Consider the following 13,467-nt stretch of genomic DNA (forward strand, 5'->3'; position numbering starts at 1 on the left):
CATCCACCAGCGTCAAAAATGAACCCTTCCACAGCTTTATTCAAAGTTCAGAAGCCCTGTGCACCCCAGCACGCATCCCAAACACCCAGGCCTCAGGGTTCACATGCACCCCAGAGAGGAGCCTCACATGTCCAGTGCCAGGGTGCCCACTCTCCAAGTCTGGACAGCCAGCTGGGCAGGGCCATGGAAGGTGCCAGAGGCAATCCTCCCGTAGGCTCAGTTGGCCAAGGGGTGAAGGAAGAGAGATGTGCTGCCTGGCGCCACAGCTGGTCCTCCTGGGGCTCACTTCTGTCGAGGTGTGCCCAAGAGCCCCCACTGCAGGGCCAGGAGAGCCCGGGCCTGTGGCTGCAGTGGCTCAGCCGCCCGCTGGAAGCTTGCCCGCTCCTTGCAGAGTGCCTCCAGGACCTCGGCTGGGGCCGCCTTCCCCGTGAACTTGCGCACAGGCTCCTCTCTGTAGGGAGAGGGGACGCCATGGAGAGACTATTGGGTAACTGCCAGGGGGTGTTGGCAGGAAACACTTAAAGAACAGCTGCTCCCTGGTGCCAGTCAGTCCAATAACCATTCCCCTGGCACCTCCTAGAGTACCCAGATGAAGCTAAGGGGGACCAGAGGACAGCAGGCCAGCCATGGGATACCCTGCTCTGGGGTACAGCCCCTGGGGTGGGCACAGGGCCCCACAAGAAGGCTGGGGACGCCAACCAGTACTCACGCCACTCTTAGGAAGGGGTTGTAGAGGAGCTCCTCGCTCAGGGTGGATGGCACTGTGGGAAGGTCGTCCTCGTCCCTCTTCTGGAATGACCATGGGCCCCTGTCACAGCTCTATCTTGAGAGCCCCAAACAACTTGGCTTCACTCAGCCCTGCCCCTCTCTGGGAGCGGGAGCAGAAGAAGGGCTTCCTCGCCTCATCTGGTCCTCGAGGACGGCCACCCCACAACCTGCACAGGTCCCCTTCCAAAGCCATCCACTCCCCCCCTACCCAGTAGGAGCCTCAGTCAATGGTGGATCCCGGGCTAAGCCAGGTCTGGTCTGACTCTTCTGTAGACCCCCTCTGCCCCAACCTCCATCCACCCTCCAAACCTCTAGGAGGAGAGAGGCTGGGGTGGCCGCACCTTGGCCCATGACAGCTTTGCTCTCACGTGGTCATTGCCAGGCTCCACTTTCTGTGCAAACTCAAGGTTGCCAAGTGTGTGTTCATGGCCACAGAACACCTTCTGAAGAAAGGAGGCACTCAGGGGGTGCACAGAGCTGCCACAGGCAGAGATGGGGGGAGGCGCTCACCTGGGCTTGCCTGGCCCCTCCCCGCACTCTCTCACCCCACGCCTGGTCTGCCCAGGCGTGGTCTCTCCTTGGCTGGAGTGCTCCTTCTGCACCCCCGCGGCAGGGTCAGAGTGTGCAGGTTGTGCATGCAGGATGGCAGGACCCTGCAGGAGGGGAAGGGATGGCCACTCACCGTCTCGGGGGGCAGGCTGCCCAAGGTCACAGTCAGGCTCTCATACATCTGCTGAGCTGTGCTCTCCAGGCGCAAGCCGCAACCCGCCACCGACAGGGCATCCCCTGGGGAGGACAGCAGGTCAGAGAAGGTGGAGGAGGGTCACGGGCAGGCGGGGGTGGTGGGGCGGGGCAGCCAGTACCCGAGAACACCGCGGGTGGGTCCGGACACTCTTCTTCCCACAGAAAGTAGCTCATGTGGCCGGAGGTGTGGCCTGGCGTCAGGAGACAGCGCACGTGGATGGCCCCAAACTGCAGCAGAGGGGCGGGCTGCTGGTGAGGCGGGAGGGCCCAAGGCGATTCCCCGCCCTCCCGGGCGCGCGCTCACCCGCAGCTCCTCGCCGTGCACCAGCTTGCGGGTCAGCGCGCAAATGCGCTCATCCGCACCCAGCACGGCCAGTCCCGGCCGCAGCCGCGCCAGCTCCGCGTTGCCCCGCGCGTGGTCCCTGCGGACGGGTGAGAGCAGGATCACGCCTGGGTCGGGGTGGGGCAGGGGCGACGCCCTCGCGCCTCGGCCCGCCCCGACCGCGCTCACCAGTGGTAGTGGGTGGTCAGCACGGTGGTCAGTGATACCCCCTCCCGGCCCACGATCTCCAGCAGCTGAAAGGGACGGGAGTTAGGGAGGCTTGGAAGAGCCCGGTGGCCGCCCCACCCCTCTGCCCCCCAATTAGGGCGCCAAGTGTGATGTACACAAGAGCCCCGGGGGACCCGGGGGCGTGGAGGTACAGGAGACCCAGCAGACAATGAATGACTGAACGTCCAGGGTTTAGGACTACGGTGAGGCACCAGGGAGGGGAAAAACGGGGGTCGGAGACGGTCCTAACTTCAGGGCAGCCCCGAGATAATCCGGGAACCGTAATCGCCCTGTGCCCAGAGATCAGAGAGCAGGGGAAGGGCCTGTTCCAGCCACGGTGGTCGGGGGACCCCAGCGGCGCTCCCCGCCGCCCACAGGCTGCCCTCACCCTCTTGGGCACGGCCACGTCCACGGCCACAGCCTCCCGCGTGTGCTCCTCGATGACCAGGTACATGTAGTTATCCTCGAGCACCGGGATGACTTTGACCTTCATGGTCGCAGAGCTCTGGCACCCCGCGTCTTCTCGTAGAGGGGCCCCCAGGCTTCCGAACCCCTTCCTCAGGGCGGGGGTTCCCCTCTCCAGACCAAGGCAGGGCTGCGCGAGGGAGGGGTCAGCTCCTCACACACATCGGCGGCCGGAGAGGGAGCCCACTCGCTGCTCCGGGGACTTCCCGGAACTCCGGTGCGGAAGCCCACGCCCCAGGCTCAGGCCGGGCCGGCCAGTACGCACGCCAGCCCGCCAGCGGCAGCGACCACAACGACAGCGCCGCCACCGCAGCCACCACTGCCGCCACTGCCGCCCGCAGCCGCGAAGGCCCCGCCCCTCGCGACGGCGCAACCGCCCGGCGCGCCCCCTTCAACCACGCCCCCTTCGCCGCGCCGCGCGTAGCGCCTAAGCCCCGCCCCCGGGCCCGCCCCGCCCCCCTCCCGCAGCGGCGCTGCACCGGCTGACTGCGCGGACCGCCTCAAAGACTTCTGGTCAGAGACGGGCCTCGGGCTTTGACCGCGGCGCCTTAACGAAGCGCGGCGCTCGGCCCGGTCACCGCCATGGCCCGTGCCCCGGCGTAGGGAGAGCGCGTGCGCGCGCGTGCCCGATGGGGGCCGGACGCACGTCAGAGGCCGCAGCGCCCGGCGCTCGGGCGCCGGGGCTGACCCCGTCCTGCTGAGTCCCCCAGTCCCTCGACTGAAACGTCCGCGGCCCCTTCCCTCAGGCTGGGGGCCGGGGAATCTGTCGTTTGTTCACCTGCCCATCCCAGCGCCCAGCCAGCAGCAGTGGGCACACAGAAGGCGCCTACTGTGCGAACGCCCACCGCAAGGCAGGGCACCTTGCGCGAGGACAGCAGTGACGGCGGTGGTCGTTCCATTCTGTGCTGGGCCTTCTCATGAACTCCTGCTTCCGTCAGGACCCAGGGTCAACGCTGCGGCGCAGGTCTGCCTTTCCCAGGTGAAGGATGGGTAGCCATATACGGAAGGAGCCGAGAGTGCCCCTCCCTGGCTCCCCTGGTGGGTGGGGCCCCAGACACCCCCGGGACCAGCAGGGGGCCAGCAGAGGCCTTGGCAACACAAGCCACTGTGTTGCTGCAACAGGCGGGTTGGCAAGGCGGCACCGCCCTTGGGGAGGCCAGAGTCCTTTCTGCCTATGGAGCACACAGCAGCCACAGCCCCCAGGCCGAGACCCCCACCTGGGACCACTGAGAATGTGAGTCTCTCCAGGACACTTCTGTTTCTGCCATGCGCCGGGGTTCCTCCCTAACCCCTCAGAGGCCAGGAGAAACTGCCCTCAGTCTGCGTGTGGAGCGGCTACTGGGGAGAGGGCAATGCATGGCTGGAGCTCTCCTTGGGAGTGGAGGCCACTGCTCAAGCTTAAGACACAAGTGGACGATGGGGGGGTGATGCCTCCCCAGGTTCTGCCCCAAGCAGAGGACTGGGCAGCCTGCCTCAAGACAGAGCTTCCCTCGGATCCGGAGCTGAGCGAGCAGCAGCGCCTGCAGGTGCGCGTGAGGCCCCAGGGGGCCAGCTAGCAGGAGGGAGGTCCCCCGGGCACCGCCTCTTACCCTGACCACCCACAGATCTCCAAGGAGTTGGTCGACCTGCAGATCTCAGCTCACCACGTGCAGGAGCAGCATGAGGCTGAACTCTTTGAGCTGAAGAGTGAGGTGGGTGCCGGCAGGGGCCGGCCCGGGGAACACGGTGGGAGGGTGCATACCTGGGACCCGTGCTGTGAGGGGTCCAGGTATGCTCATGGGATCGTACACGCTCATGCAGTGTCTGAGATATTCACATCTCCCGTGTGTGCTGTGTGTGCCTGTATGTTCCCTGGTGATGTTGACTTACCCTGGGTGGCCTGACAGGAAAGTGCACCTGCTCACCCCGGTCACCCTACAGGTCCTACGGCTGGAGAGCCGGGTGCTGGAGCTGGAGCTGCATGGAGATCGCATAGCCCCCCAAGAGGCTGCCTTGGGGCACCGCCACGAGCTGGCACGGGGGCTCCAACACAAGGCCTGGGAGCAGGGACACTCCATCCACCACAGACCCCAGGTCGCCGTGAGTGCCTGGCTGGGTGGGAGCCAAGCAGAGGTGCAGCAGAGAGAGTGAGGTTGGGACCAGCTCTCTCCTACAGGCACAGCCTGAGGACTTCCTGAGCCCTAAGGATGAAGAGCAGAAGCTGGGAAACAGCGTGAGTACGCAGCCCCCTAGCCTGGGGACCTGTCCGGATCTGTCCTAGCCCAGGGTGGTGTTGGGCCTTGCCAGGAACCCAGAGCCCGTGCACCTGCAGGGAGAATGGACGCGCACGCTGGAGGAGCAGAAGGCCCAGAGGCAGGCACTGGAGACCCGTGTGTGAGTGGCTGCCTCACGAGAGACAGGGAGGACGCAGTACCGCACCAGGCTCCCGCACCTGGGTCCCGCTAAGCTTCACACACATGTCCGCAGGGCAGACCTGGGCCGGCGGCTGCAGGAAGCCCGAGATGAGGCCCGGACGGCGGGGCAGCAACTAGCGATACAAGCCATGGTGAGGCCCGGCCCTCCGCACGTTGATGTCTAGCAGATGGCGTCCTACAGTCAGCAAAGGCCTACCTCGTGCAGTGTGGGTTCAAGGCCGCCTCCACCCCCAGGTGTTGTCTGCCTGCCAAGGCCAGCTGCGCCAGGCGGAGGCAGAGAACGCCCAGCTGCAGCTGCAGCTCAAGAAGCTGAACGAAGAGTATGCCCTCCACTTGCAGCGATGTGCCCGGGCCGTGGCTGTGAGCACCGGGTGGGGTGGCCCTGTGGTGATGGAGGCCTCGCGTCCTGGGGAGACCAAGCCTAGCTTGGGCGTGCCAGACTGCTTCCGGGAGACCTCGGGGTCCCTGCCTGCTGCACTGCCTCGGCAGCTCCCGAGAGGGGGCTATGGGAAGCGGGGTGTGCCCAGCAAGCCCCGCCCTCCCCAGGCCTGGCCCCACCCCCGCGCCACCGCCTCCCCTCCAGGAGTACGCGAACCGCACCAGCCAAGAGCCGGCAGCCGCAGCCCTCCGCACGTTCCTGGAGACCACGCTGGAGCATATCCGGGCAGCTCACCGCAGCCGTGAGCAGCAGCTGGCCCGGGCTGCTCGTGCCTACCGCAAGCGCCTGTCAGATCTGAGCCGTAGACACGAGGAGCTGCTGGCGACCCGCAGGTGGGCCTCTCCCTGAGCCGGGCACCGGGGTGGGGTGGCCCTATGTGACTTGGCATGTGGCTTAGTGTGCAGCAGGTGCTGGCAGACTCCAGTGAGGCATCTGGGACCCCCAAAGCTACTTTTGATGCAGCCACCTTACACCTGGAGCCCCGGTCTCTGCACCTGGTCACTGAACTCAGCCACCCAGAAGACCAGGCCAGGCAGGAGACAAAGCTCTGGAAGCTCGAGGCCCAGGTGAGTGTTCCCTGCTGCCCTATACTGCCCTTGGAGCAAGCACCCCAGAGCACACCCCAGGCCCATCACAGGCTCAGCAAAGACCCCAATTCCTGAGGAGCCTGCCTCGTTCAGCCGACTGGGAGTACCTAGCACAGCTCACCAGGCTCATGCTGCCACCCTTGTTCCTACAGAAGGGGCCCAGTGAAGCCTCCCTGGGGGTCAGAGACCCGCAGTGAGTACCCTGGGGTGGGTAGTGGGGGGACCTTCAGGGGGTCATTCATTTATTCCCCAACTCTAAGCCCTGGGTGGGGTTTTGGTGGCAGTGGTGAACAGGTGGCCCACCTGTGCCCTTGGGTTTTGGTCTGTATGGGAGACAGCCAAATAACTGGGTGAAGGGGGGCCCCAACAGGAAAAGGGCTAACCTTGAACAGAGGGCCAGGGAGCTCCCCGGAGAAAGGGACCTTTCAGTGAGACCCAGGTGACCTAAGGATGAAGAGGTGTGGGGGGTGGCCAGTAGAGGCTCTGGCCCGGGATGGGGGGGACAGGACAGAAGCAGGTTGCCTGATGACTTTCACAGCCCTTGCCTCTGGGCCTCCATGTTCCTGTGCAATGCGCAAGCACTTGTATCAGCCTATCTCCCAGAATTTTGAGAAATAAACCCCTAGAATGTGGCTTAGCCCTCTGTGAGCAGCCGGTGGGCCCTCTGGGCCCGGGTTGCCCTGCCCCCATGTACCGATGGATGGCTCAAAGGCCCAGGGCTGAGTGGACAGGTGGGCGCATGCTATCCTGACCTTGCTCCCAGCAGGCAAGTCAGGGATCTAAGTGTCCCAACTTGAGCAAGGTCATCGGTCAACACCTGAGAGGACACTGGCCCTCCTGCCTGTGCCTCTCTTTCCTCACAGGGGCCAGGAAGCTGCCTCCTGGGCCCAGGTCCACCAGAAGCTCCAGGACTTCTTCTGTGGCACCCAGGTAAGAGGCAAGGCTGGCTGGGGCCCTTCTCACACTGTGTCTGGCCCTGTGGCTTATGCCCTCCCCATGCCAGGTGGAGCTGGAGCGTGAGCGGGCACAGTTGCTAGTCCGGGCCACAATGGCTGAGGAGCAACTTTCTGAGCTACAGGAGTACGTGGACCAGCACCTCGGCAGGTGGGCTGGGTGTGACCTGCAGGCCTCAGTCCCAGGTAACAGCACCACCAGGCCGGTGCCTGACCCAGACTCCTCCTAGCAGGTACAAACAGGAGATCCTGAGGCTGAGGAAGCTCATGGGTACACAGGACGCTGGGGGAGTGGGGACCACACCGCCTATCAAGCAGCGGCACCCAAGGACCCGAAGCCGCTAGCCAGCTGTCAAATTCAGGGCAGAACTCTTTTTCACAGCCAGCATGGAGCCCTCCTCACAGCACCCCCTCGGGTGGGAGCGGGGTTGGGGAGTGTCACTCCACCCAGCCTCCACCCAACAAGAGTCCGAATGAGTCCACGAGTCTTTATTGTGTGCAAATGGTCAGCCAGCCTGAGAACTGGAGGGCCCAGGGGCTGAGGCACAACTGGGTCCTGGGGACGCCTGACCAGCCAACCCGCCCCTCGGGAAATCATACGCCCAGACACGGTCCACACCCTCACCCATCACAGCCACAGGCTGCCATGTCGGGAGGGGGAAGCGCCCCGACACCACTCGGGCCCCTTCGGGCAGCTCTGCCTGCAGCTTGTCTTCCAGCTGTGCGAGCTGTGGGAGAGAGCAGGAGGGTTGGGGTGCAGGATGGAATACGGCCGCCCTGCCCAGCTCCTCCAGGCCTGACATGTTCCAGGAGGACGTCCTGTGCCTCCCCTGCCACTGGCAGCCCCAGACCTACCACACTAGGCGCCAGGAACACGGACACATTGCGGCAGTCCCTCAGGTCCACCTGCAAGAAGAAGTCACCCCAGCAGGGAGTAGGGCCCCAGCCAGGAGGAGGTCTGGTGGGCGTGGGGCCACTGCAGCTTCCAAGTCCTGGCCCCAGCCCACGCAGGTGGCCAGAGAACCTGCGGTTGGGTTGCCAGATCCCCAGCCAACCCAGCACCGGAGTGTGGAGTCCGGGTGTGGGGTCTTGGGCTCCGGACTCCCTGCATTACCTTCCAGAGGTCCTCACGGCGGTAGCAGACGCTGCCGGCACAGCCCGCTCTCCACGCGTGCAGCCGGGCCAGCCCCACCAGCCAGGGGTTCAGCTCGTAGCCCACGGCCGGGCGGAGGCCGCACCTGTGGGCGGCCAGCACCTGTGGGCACAGGAGGCTGTGGGGACGCGAAGGCAGGCCAGGCGCCGGCGAGGGGCCCCCCACCCCGCACGCAGTGCTTACAATCCTGCCGTCCCCGGAGCCCAAGTCGACCGTCTTCCCGGGGCGGCCTCGCAGCAGTGACAGCACGTGCTCCATCTGCCGCGCGCTCGCGCCCACGTACGGCACCTGCGCAGGTAGGCAGGAGCTGGTCCCCTAGCGCGAAACCCGCCCCCCGCGCCGCCGGCCCCGCCCCCGCCCGCGCCGCACCTGCAGCCGCAGCGGCACGCGCCGGAAGCCGGGCTGTAGCAGCAGCGCCCACACGGCGTAGGCGGCCAGGCCCGAGCCCGCCGCCGCCTGCAGCAGCTCTCGCGCGCCCAGCCGCCGCCCGCGCAGCTCCGCCAGCGCCTCGCCCGGGTCATCCTGCTCCATGGCCGCTGGCGCGCGGCTCCAGGGCGTCCCACCGCGCCGGCCCGGAGCTCACAGCACGCCCCGCCGCGCCCACTCGGCCCCAGGAGGCCACGCCGGAAGTGGCCGGGCGGAGGCTTCGGCGGGAGCCGGAAGCGGCCGTGCACGGGCGCTCCGGCCGGGGCCCGGGGCCATTCCCGCGCGTTCCGGGCCGCGGAGCCTGCTACCCCCACCCTTTCCCAGCCCTGGTCCCGCTCGAAGCCTGCGGCCGCCAGCCCACCGACGCCCGGGGCGACCCCGTGGACCACGCGTCCCCGCGCAGGGAGACGCGACACGGCCGCCGAACTCAGAGCTACACGCGCTAGGGAAACGGGACGGCTGCAGCTGAAGGGTTCCCGCGGGCCCCGCGCCGGCGGCCGTGGAGCTCGGGGCGGCGCGTGTCTGCCCACTGGGACAGCCCAAAGGCCAGTCCCCCGGCTCCCCCTCCCCGCAGCCGAAGACTGCGCGCGGGGCGTGGAGGGGGCGCTCTGCCGAGACGCGGGGCCAACTGGGGCCGGAGCGCGGTGACCGAGGCCGGCTCTCTGTGTGTGTGGTGGCAGGGGAGCTGGCCCACACACAGGGGTGCCAGAAAGGGCCCCAAGAGGGGGAATCCACCTTCCTTCTCCAAACAGTGACCCAAAATCTGAGATTCGAGAGGTGACCTGGCAAAACCTGCGGTGGGAGAGGGAGGTGCGGGGGACAGAGCCTGGGTGGGGTGGTAGGGCTGGACTCCCTCATCCCACCCGAGGCTGGGCGTCTCAGGACTGTGAGGGGCTTGTACCCATCCAGGGTCCTGGTAAGGGGCCTGACTGTCAGCCCCTACCCCCAACTACACACGGCCCCACAGGCCTGCCTGTACTTGGCCCCAGCTACCAAAAGACAGGTGTCCCTGGGTGGCAGGGAACCCCAGTGCCCTGCTCCCAAGACCTGGGCACTGTGTGTGGGGGGGGCACCTGGCTCACAGCATCCTGTCTCCTTTGGGTCTTTCATTCCTTGCATTATTGCGGGTGCCTAGAGCCAGCACCAAATAAAAGCTTGTTGGCCAAACGAACACACCTAACCCGACTCCTCCGTACACACCCCACAACACCAGTGTTACCGTCCCGCACTCTGCTCCTCTGCCTTAGGGGAACTGGGCAGCTGGTTATGTATCCATGTGAGTGCACGTGCCCGGGGGTTCCCCACAGGCCAGGTCCCATAGCCCATGGCCCCCACACACATGCTCACCCACACCGTTTCCCTCTGACCTCTTCCCTCAGGCAGGAACAAAGCCCCTTACCCAGGATTTGGTGCTCCTCTGGCTCTGTTAGCCACACCCTCAACTGCCCTTGCTGCATTTCCGCACTTTCGAGGAGGCTGACTGCATGCGAGGCTCAGGCACTTCCTAGGGCAGGTGCATAGAGACCGCGGTCCAACCAAGAACTTACCCCATAGCAGCTGCCCCTCGATTTCTTAGACACGTGGTCCAAAGGGCGGTCCACAGTGGCCCCTGGTGTGGCCAGGAGCCTCCTTCCAGTGAAAGGTTGTGCAGAGCTGACCAGAAGGGACAGAGGCCAACGGTGAGGGGCTGCTTAGCCCTAGAGAGGAAGCCATCCTTGGCGCCTATCTGGACAGTGCAAAAACCTCCCAACAGGAGGAGGAGGACCAGGAGCATACCCTCCTCTCCTCCTCCTCTGATCTTTGCTAAGTCAGTCTTTGGCGAGGAGAAGGGGGCAGACAGGGAGGTAACCATCTGCAGTCCAGGAAGGAGGTCCAGGCTGGAGATTAACATGTGGGATCATCAGCATCCTGTCAGTTTTTAAAGGCACAAGTCAGGTCCAGCTCTCCAGTGCGGGAATAGTACCAGGAGGAGAGGTCCAGTGCCTGAGCACAGAGCATGGAGCACCCCTGGTTGGGGGTTTGGGAAGAAGGGAGCAGCAGAGAACCTCAGGAGGGGCAGATGGGCAGAAACCCACAGGAGCCTACCTCCCCCACCCATAATCATCAGCCGAATCTGGAGGAAGGGGCCCTGCCTCAGTTTCTGCCCAAAAGATGACACAGCCTCTGGCCTCCACCTTCACCGTCAGACCCTTCCTCAGTGTAGACTGGCAGGGAAGGACGGGAAGCTGCTTCCTGGACTCAGCCCATCAGCCTACACAAACACACACACCCACAACCTGAGCTTTGGCTCTCTTGGGAACTGTGGGGTTGGGGTGAACAGAGTCCACTTGTCTCCAGTCCAGGAGCTCCTGCACACACCCCAACCCAAGGGGCACTCAGCCTCAGGGCCCTGGGCTTTGTCTCAAACTGCACTGGCCTTTTGTGTGGCTGAGGCTGAGGAATAAGGTGGAACCAGCAACAATAGGACCAGTGGCAAAACGGTCCTTAGAGACCCCACTGTATGCCCCTGCGCTCCAGCAAAGAGCAACAAGCCTAACTCTACAGAGATGCTCTGCATGGACGACTGGAGGGGCCCATCTTTCCCTGAGAGTGGGACGGGCCAGGGCCAGGAACAGCGGACTGCAACGAGAAGTCCAGCCCGCGGCCAGGCTGCACCCCCTTCCCTCACAGGCCAGGAGTGGTGTCTGCCCACCTGCCCCGCCAAGGGACCCCGCCGCCTTAGACCTTGGTGGTTACTTTTCCCACTCCTACTCTGCACAACAGCAGCACCTGGCGATGAAGGTAGGAGCGGCCGAGCGGAGGCTCATGTGGAGAGGAGGGTCCCTGCTTCCCCCCCAAGCCAAGCAGCAGCAGCTCCTCCCCAAGGCACAGGCCTGGGCCACTCTCCCACTCACTAGCTGGTTAGCCTTAGACAAGGCACCTTTCCCTGAGCCTCAGTGTCCTACTCTGAAGCCGGAATCGGAGCAGCCCACAGTGCGGTGGGGACTCCGCCGAGGGCCAGCTCAGGCACGGGACACCACCCACACTGGCTAAGGAAATCTGTGTTCTTACTCTCATCACTCTCGCCTCCCAAGCAGCTGGTGCCACCGGGAGGCAGCCCCCCAGCCCTCCTTCAACAGCCACCACCTCAGTGCCCTGCTTCCAGGCCCCTCCATCCAGGGCCACCTCCCAGGTGGAGATGGCTGGTGTGGGCAGCCCCATAGGCACGGCTGAATTCCTGGAAATGAGGCGCACAGCCCAGCCAGGCCTCACCAAGGTGGCTCCGGCCCATGGAGAGGAAGGGGCCCAGACCCCGTTGTGCAGCAGGGTGTGAATGGAGGCTTGCACCTGGCCCCTGGACTCCCCCACTGGGAACAGTGGTAGGGTCTGTCCTTCGTAACAGACTCCTGCAGCTCTGTGTTGTGGGCAACCCCGCGGGTGGTTCCACTGATCACTGTGGGGAGACACGCTGGCCAGCGGCATGCAGGGGAGGGTGGGCCCCAGACTGCCCCCACAGCTAAGATTCGCTGGGGCAGGCGGCCAGCGAGCAGGAGCTCAAGGTCACTGCAGGGCCTGTAGGCACCTGGCATGAAGGGGACATGGTGAGGGTAGGTCCTGCCCTCTCCTAGACCACCCTAGTCCTCCCCCCACTGGAGGCAGGAAGGACAAGACAGGCCACCAGACCCTCCCCTCGGTGCTCAATGGCACCTGGGGACCCAAGAGAGCATGTGGGCACCCGACACGTGCACATTCACGCATCCACAAACATGGGTCTAGGGGCCGTGCCCCACATGCGGGCACGACTTACGCACAGGCCGAGGGTGTCCAGAGGCACGCTCTGACACACCCACCTTAACACGTGTGCACCAGCGTGCAGAAACCCCTGTGGCTTCCCAGAGCTGCCTCCTTGGGCCCAAAGACACCAGCCCAACCTGGGTGGGTGGCAGGATGCTATCGTGAACCTTGGAGTCTCTGGTCTGGGGCCTAAGGCAGAACAGAAAGACCCCCATCCCCTGTGGGGTCAGGCTCCACGTTCTACAGGAAAGTAAAGAGCTGGGCCTGGTGCCCTACAGGGAGGCCAGGCAGTGTCTCCATGGTGACCAGGCACCCGCTGGACTTCTGTTGTGTGGACTGGCTGGACCGAGGAGCCCCCGACAGCTCCAGCTGGACGCTTTGATTCTGTCCCCTCACTCCCTCTTCCCAGCCCTCGAAGACCTAGAGTCTGGCCAGCCCTTTCCTAAGCGGAGTCCTGAAGGACTGCCGGCCTCTCTCTGTCTGTCTGTCCAACCTGTCCTCACTGCCTGTGTTACCACTAGCAGCCCGCTTCACTCTCGTGCCTCAGTTTCTCCCTCTGTCCAGTGCGGAAGACGGCGCGTCCCCACCCCCACCATCCCTCACCATCAGCACCAAGCCCGAGGGCATGCGGAGGCGGTCCTGGACACCCGCTCTGGCGCACTTAGAGAGCCGGAGGAGGCCGCGCGGCTGCCGTCTGGGTGCGGGGTGGCCTGGAGGAAGAGGGCTGGCCATGGTCGGGCGCAGCGCCCCGGCCGGGTACAGCCCCTGAGTCACGACCTCTGAACGGGCCACGGACGGCGGCCACACGCTGCCCGGCGCCTGGGTCAGGCCGCTGGGCCCAGGGCAGGGCAGGAGGCGCTGAGGCAGCGGCTCGCATCCTCCCCCGGCGCGGCCCCCTCGCCCCCACCCTCTCCCGAAGCCAGCGGCGGCCGCGTCCACCTGGTTCTCGGACCCCGGGGCGCCAGAGGGGCAGAGGCAGCCTCGCGGGGCTTCGTACCTGCTGTCCCAGCTGCAGCGGTCCTCCCAGGAGCGGGCACCGGTGCCCGGGAGCTCGGGGCGCACCTCGGCCCGCGGCCCTCGTCGGCGCGGCCCGCGGCCCTGGGGGCGGGGCAGCGGCCGAGGCGGCCAATGGCGGCGCGGCGCAGGAACTTCCCGCTAATCGCAGAGGCGCTCGTGGGGGCGCGCGGCCGAGCC

The 13,467-nt window shown here is 65.5% G+C and overlaps 3 protein-coding genes across 14 annotated transcripts; 1 reads left to right on the forward strand and 2 right to left on the reverse strand.

Annotated features, from left to right (window-relative positions):
• Positions 1-19: 19 nt before the first annotated feature.
• Positions 20-3,498, reverse strand: HAGHL (hydroxyacylglutathione hydrolase like). 4 transcript variants are annotated; one of them, XM_059154213.1, is made up of 9 exons: positions 3,358-3,498; positions 2,451-2,657; positions 2,024-2,088; positions 1,817-1,934; positions 1,632-1,740; positions 1,451-1,554; positions 1,110-1,208; positions 710-789; positions 20-451 (listed from the first exon to the last, which is right to left on the reverse strand). In XM_059154213.1, the coding sequence occupies exons 1-9, from the start codon at positions 3,424-3,426 to the stop codon at positions 283-285; spliced, it is 1,020 nt and encodes a 339-aa protein (XP_059010196.1). In that variant the 5' UTR covers positions 3,427-3,498; the 3' UTR covers positions 20-282. The 4 variants fall into 4 exon arrangements, with proteins under 4 accessions (XP_059010196.1, XP_059010195.1, XP_059010197.1 ...); XM_059154212.1 differs by having other exon boundaries at positions 1,110-1,211; XM_059154214.1 differs by having other exon boundaries at positions 710-808; positions 1,110-1,211.
• Positions 3,351-7,397, forward strand: CCDC78 (coiled-coil domain containing 78). Of its 8 annotated transcripts, none has more exons than XM_059154208.1 (15): positions 3,351-3,491; positions 3,650-3,761; positions 3,967-4,053; positions 4,132-4,218; positions 4,448-4,606; positions 4,683-4,739; positions 4,839-4,900; positions 4,994-5,072; positions 5,176-5,301; positions 5,525-5,712; positions 5,778-5,946; positions 6,120-6,160; positions 6,831-6,897; positions 6,971-7,071; positions 7,154-7,397. In XM_059154208.1, the coding sequence occupies exons 1-15, from the start codon at positions 3,445-3,447 to the stop codon at positions 7,263-7,265; spliced, it is 1,494 nt and encodes a 497-aa protein (XP_059010191.1). In that variant the 5' UTR covers positions 3,351-3,444; the 3' UTR covers positions 7,266-7,397. The 8 variants fall into 8 exon arrangements, 6 of the variants coding, with proteins under 6 accessions (XP_059010191.1, XP_059010193.1, XP_059010189.1 ...); XM_059154206.1 differs by having other exon boundaries at positions 3,366-3,506; XM_059154207.1 differs by having other exon boundaries at positions 3,366-3,506; positions 4,448-4,600.
• On the reverse strand, positions 7,395-8,870 carry ANTKMT (adenine nucleotide translocase lysine methyltransferase). 2 transcript variants are annotated; one of them, XM_059154216.1, is made up of 5 exons: positions 8,443-8,715; positions 8,257-8,361; positions 8,035-8,175; positions 7,776-7,826; positions 7,395-7,648 (listed from the first exon to the last, which is right to left on the reverse strand). In XM_059154216.1, the coding sequence occupies exons 1-5, from the start codon at positions 8,602-8,604 to the stop codon at positions 7,427-7,429; spliced, it is 681 nt and encodes a 226-aa protein (XP_059010199.1). In that variant the 5' UTR covers positions 8,605-8,715; the 3' UTR covers positions 7,395-7,426. The 2 variants fall into 2 exon arrangements, with proteins under 2 accessions (XP_059010199.1, XP_059010200.1); XM_059154217.1 differs by lacking the exon at positions 8,257-8,361 and having other exon boundaries at positions 8,443-8,870.
• Positions 8,871-13,467: the final 4,597 nt, after the last annotated feature.

This window comes from Mustela lutreola, chromosome 17, assembly GCF_030435805.1.
Source record: "Mustela lutreola isolate mMusLut2 chromosome 17, mMusLut2.pri, whole genome shotgun sequence".
In the NCBI taxonomy this organism is placed as follows: Eukaryota; Metazoa; Chordata; class Mammalia; order Carnivora; family Mustelidae; genus Mustela; species Mustela lutreola.

Coding starts and splice junctions, on each gene's coding strand:
- HAGHL (XM_059154212.1), bottom strand. CDS start 3,426: ATGGAACGACCACCGCCGTCACTGCTGTCCTCGCGCAAGGTGCCCTGC. Junction 1,555..1,631: donor CCCACCCGCGGTGTTCTCGG/GTACTGGCTGCC, acceptor TGTCCTCCCCAG/GGGATGCCCTGTCGGTGGCG. Junction 452..709: donor AACCCCTTCCTAAGAGTGGC/GTGAGTACTGGT, acceptor CTCTCCCTACAG/AGAGGAGCCTGTGCGCAAGT.
- CCDC78 (XM_059154206.1), top strand. CDS start 3,445: ATGAACTCCTGCTTCCGTCAGGACCCAGGGTCAACGCTGCGGCGCAGG. Junction 4,219..4,447: donor TCTTTGAGCTGAAGAGTGAG/GTGGGTGCCGGC, acceptor GTCACCCTACAG/GTCCTACGGCTGGAGAGCCG. Junction 5,713..5,777: donor GAGCTGCTGGCGACCCGCAG/GTGGGCCTCTCC, acceptor CATGTGGCTTAG/TGTGCAGCAGGTGCTGGCAG.
- ANTKMT (XM_059154216.1), bottom strand. CDS start 8,604: ATGGAGCAGGATGACCCGGGCGAGGCGCTGGCGGAGCTGCGCGGGCGG. Junction 8,176..8,256: donor GCTCCGGGGACGGCAGGATT/GTAAGCACTGCG, acceptor CTGTGCCCACAG/GTGCTGGCCGCCCACAGGTG. Junction 7,827..8,034: donor GCCGTGAGGACCTCTGGAAG/GTAATGCAGGGA, acceptor TTCTTCTTGCAG/GTGGACCTGAGGGACTGCCG.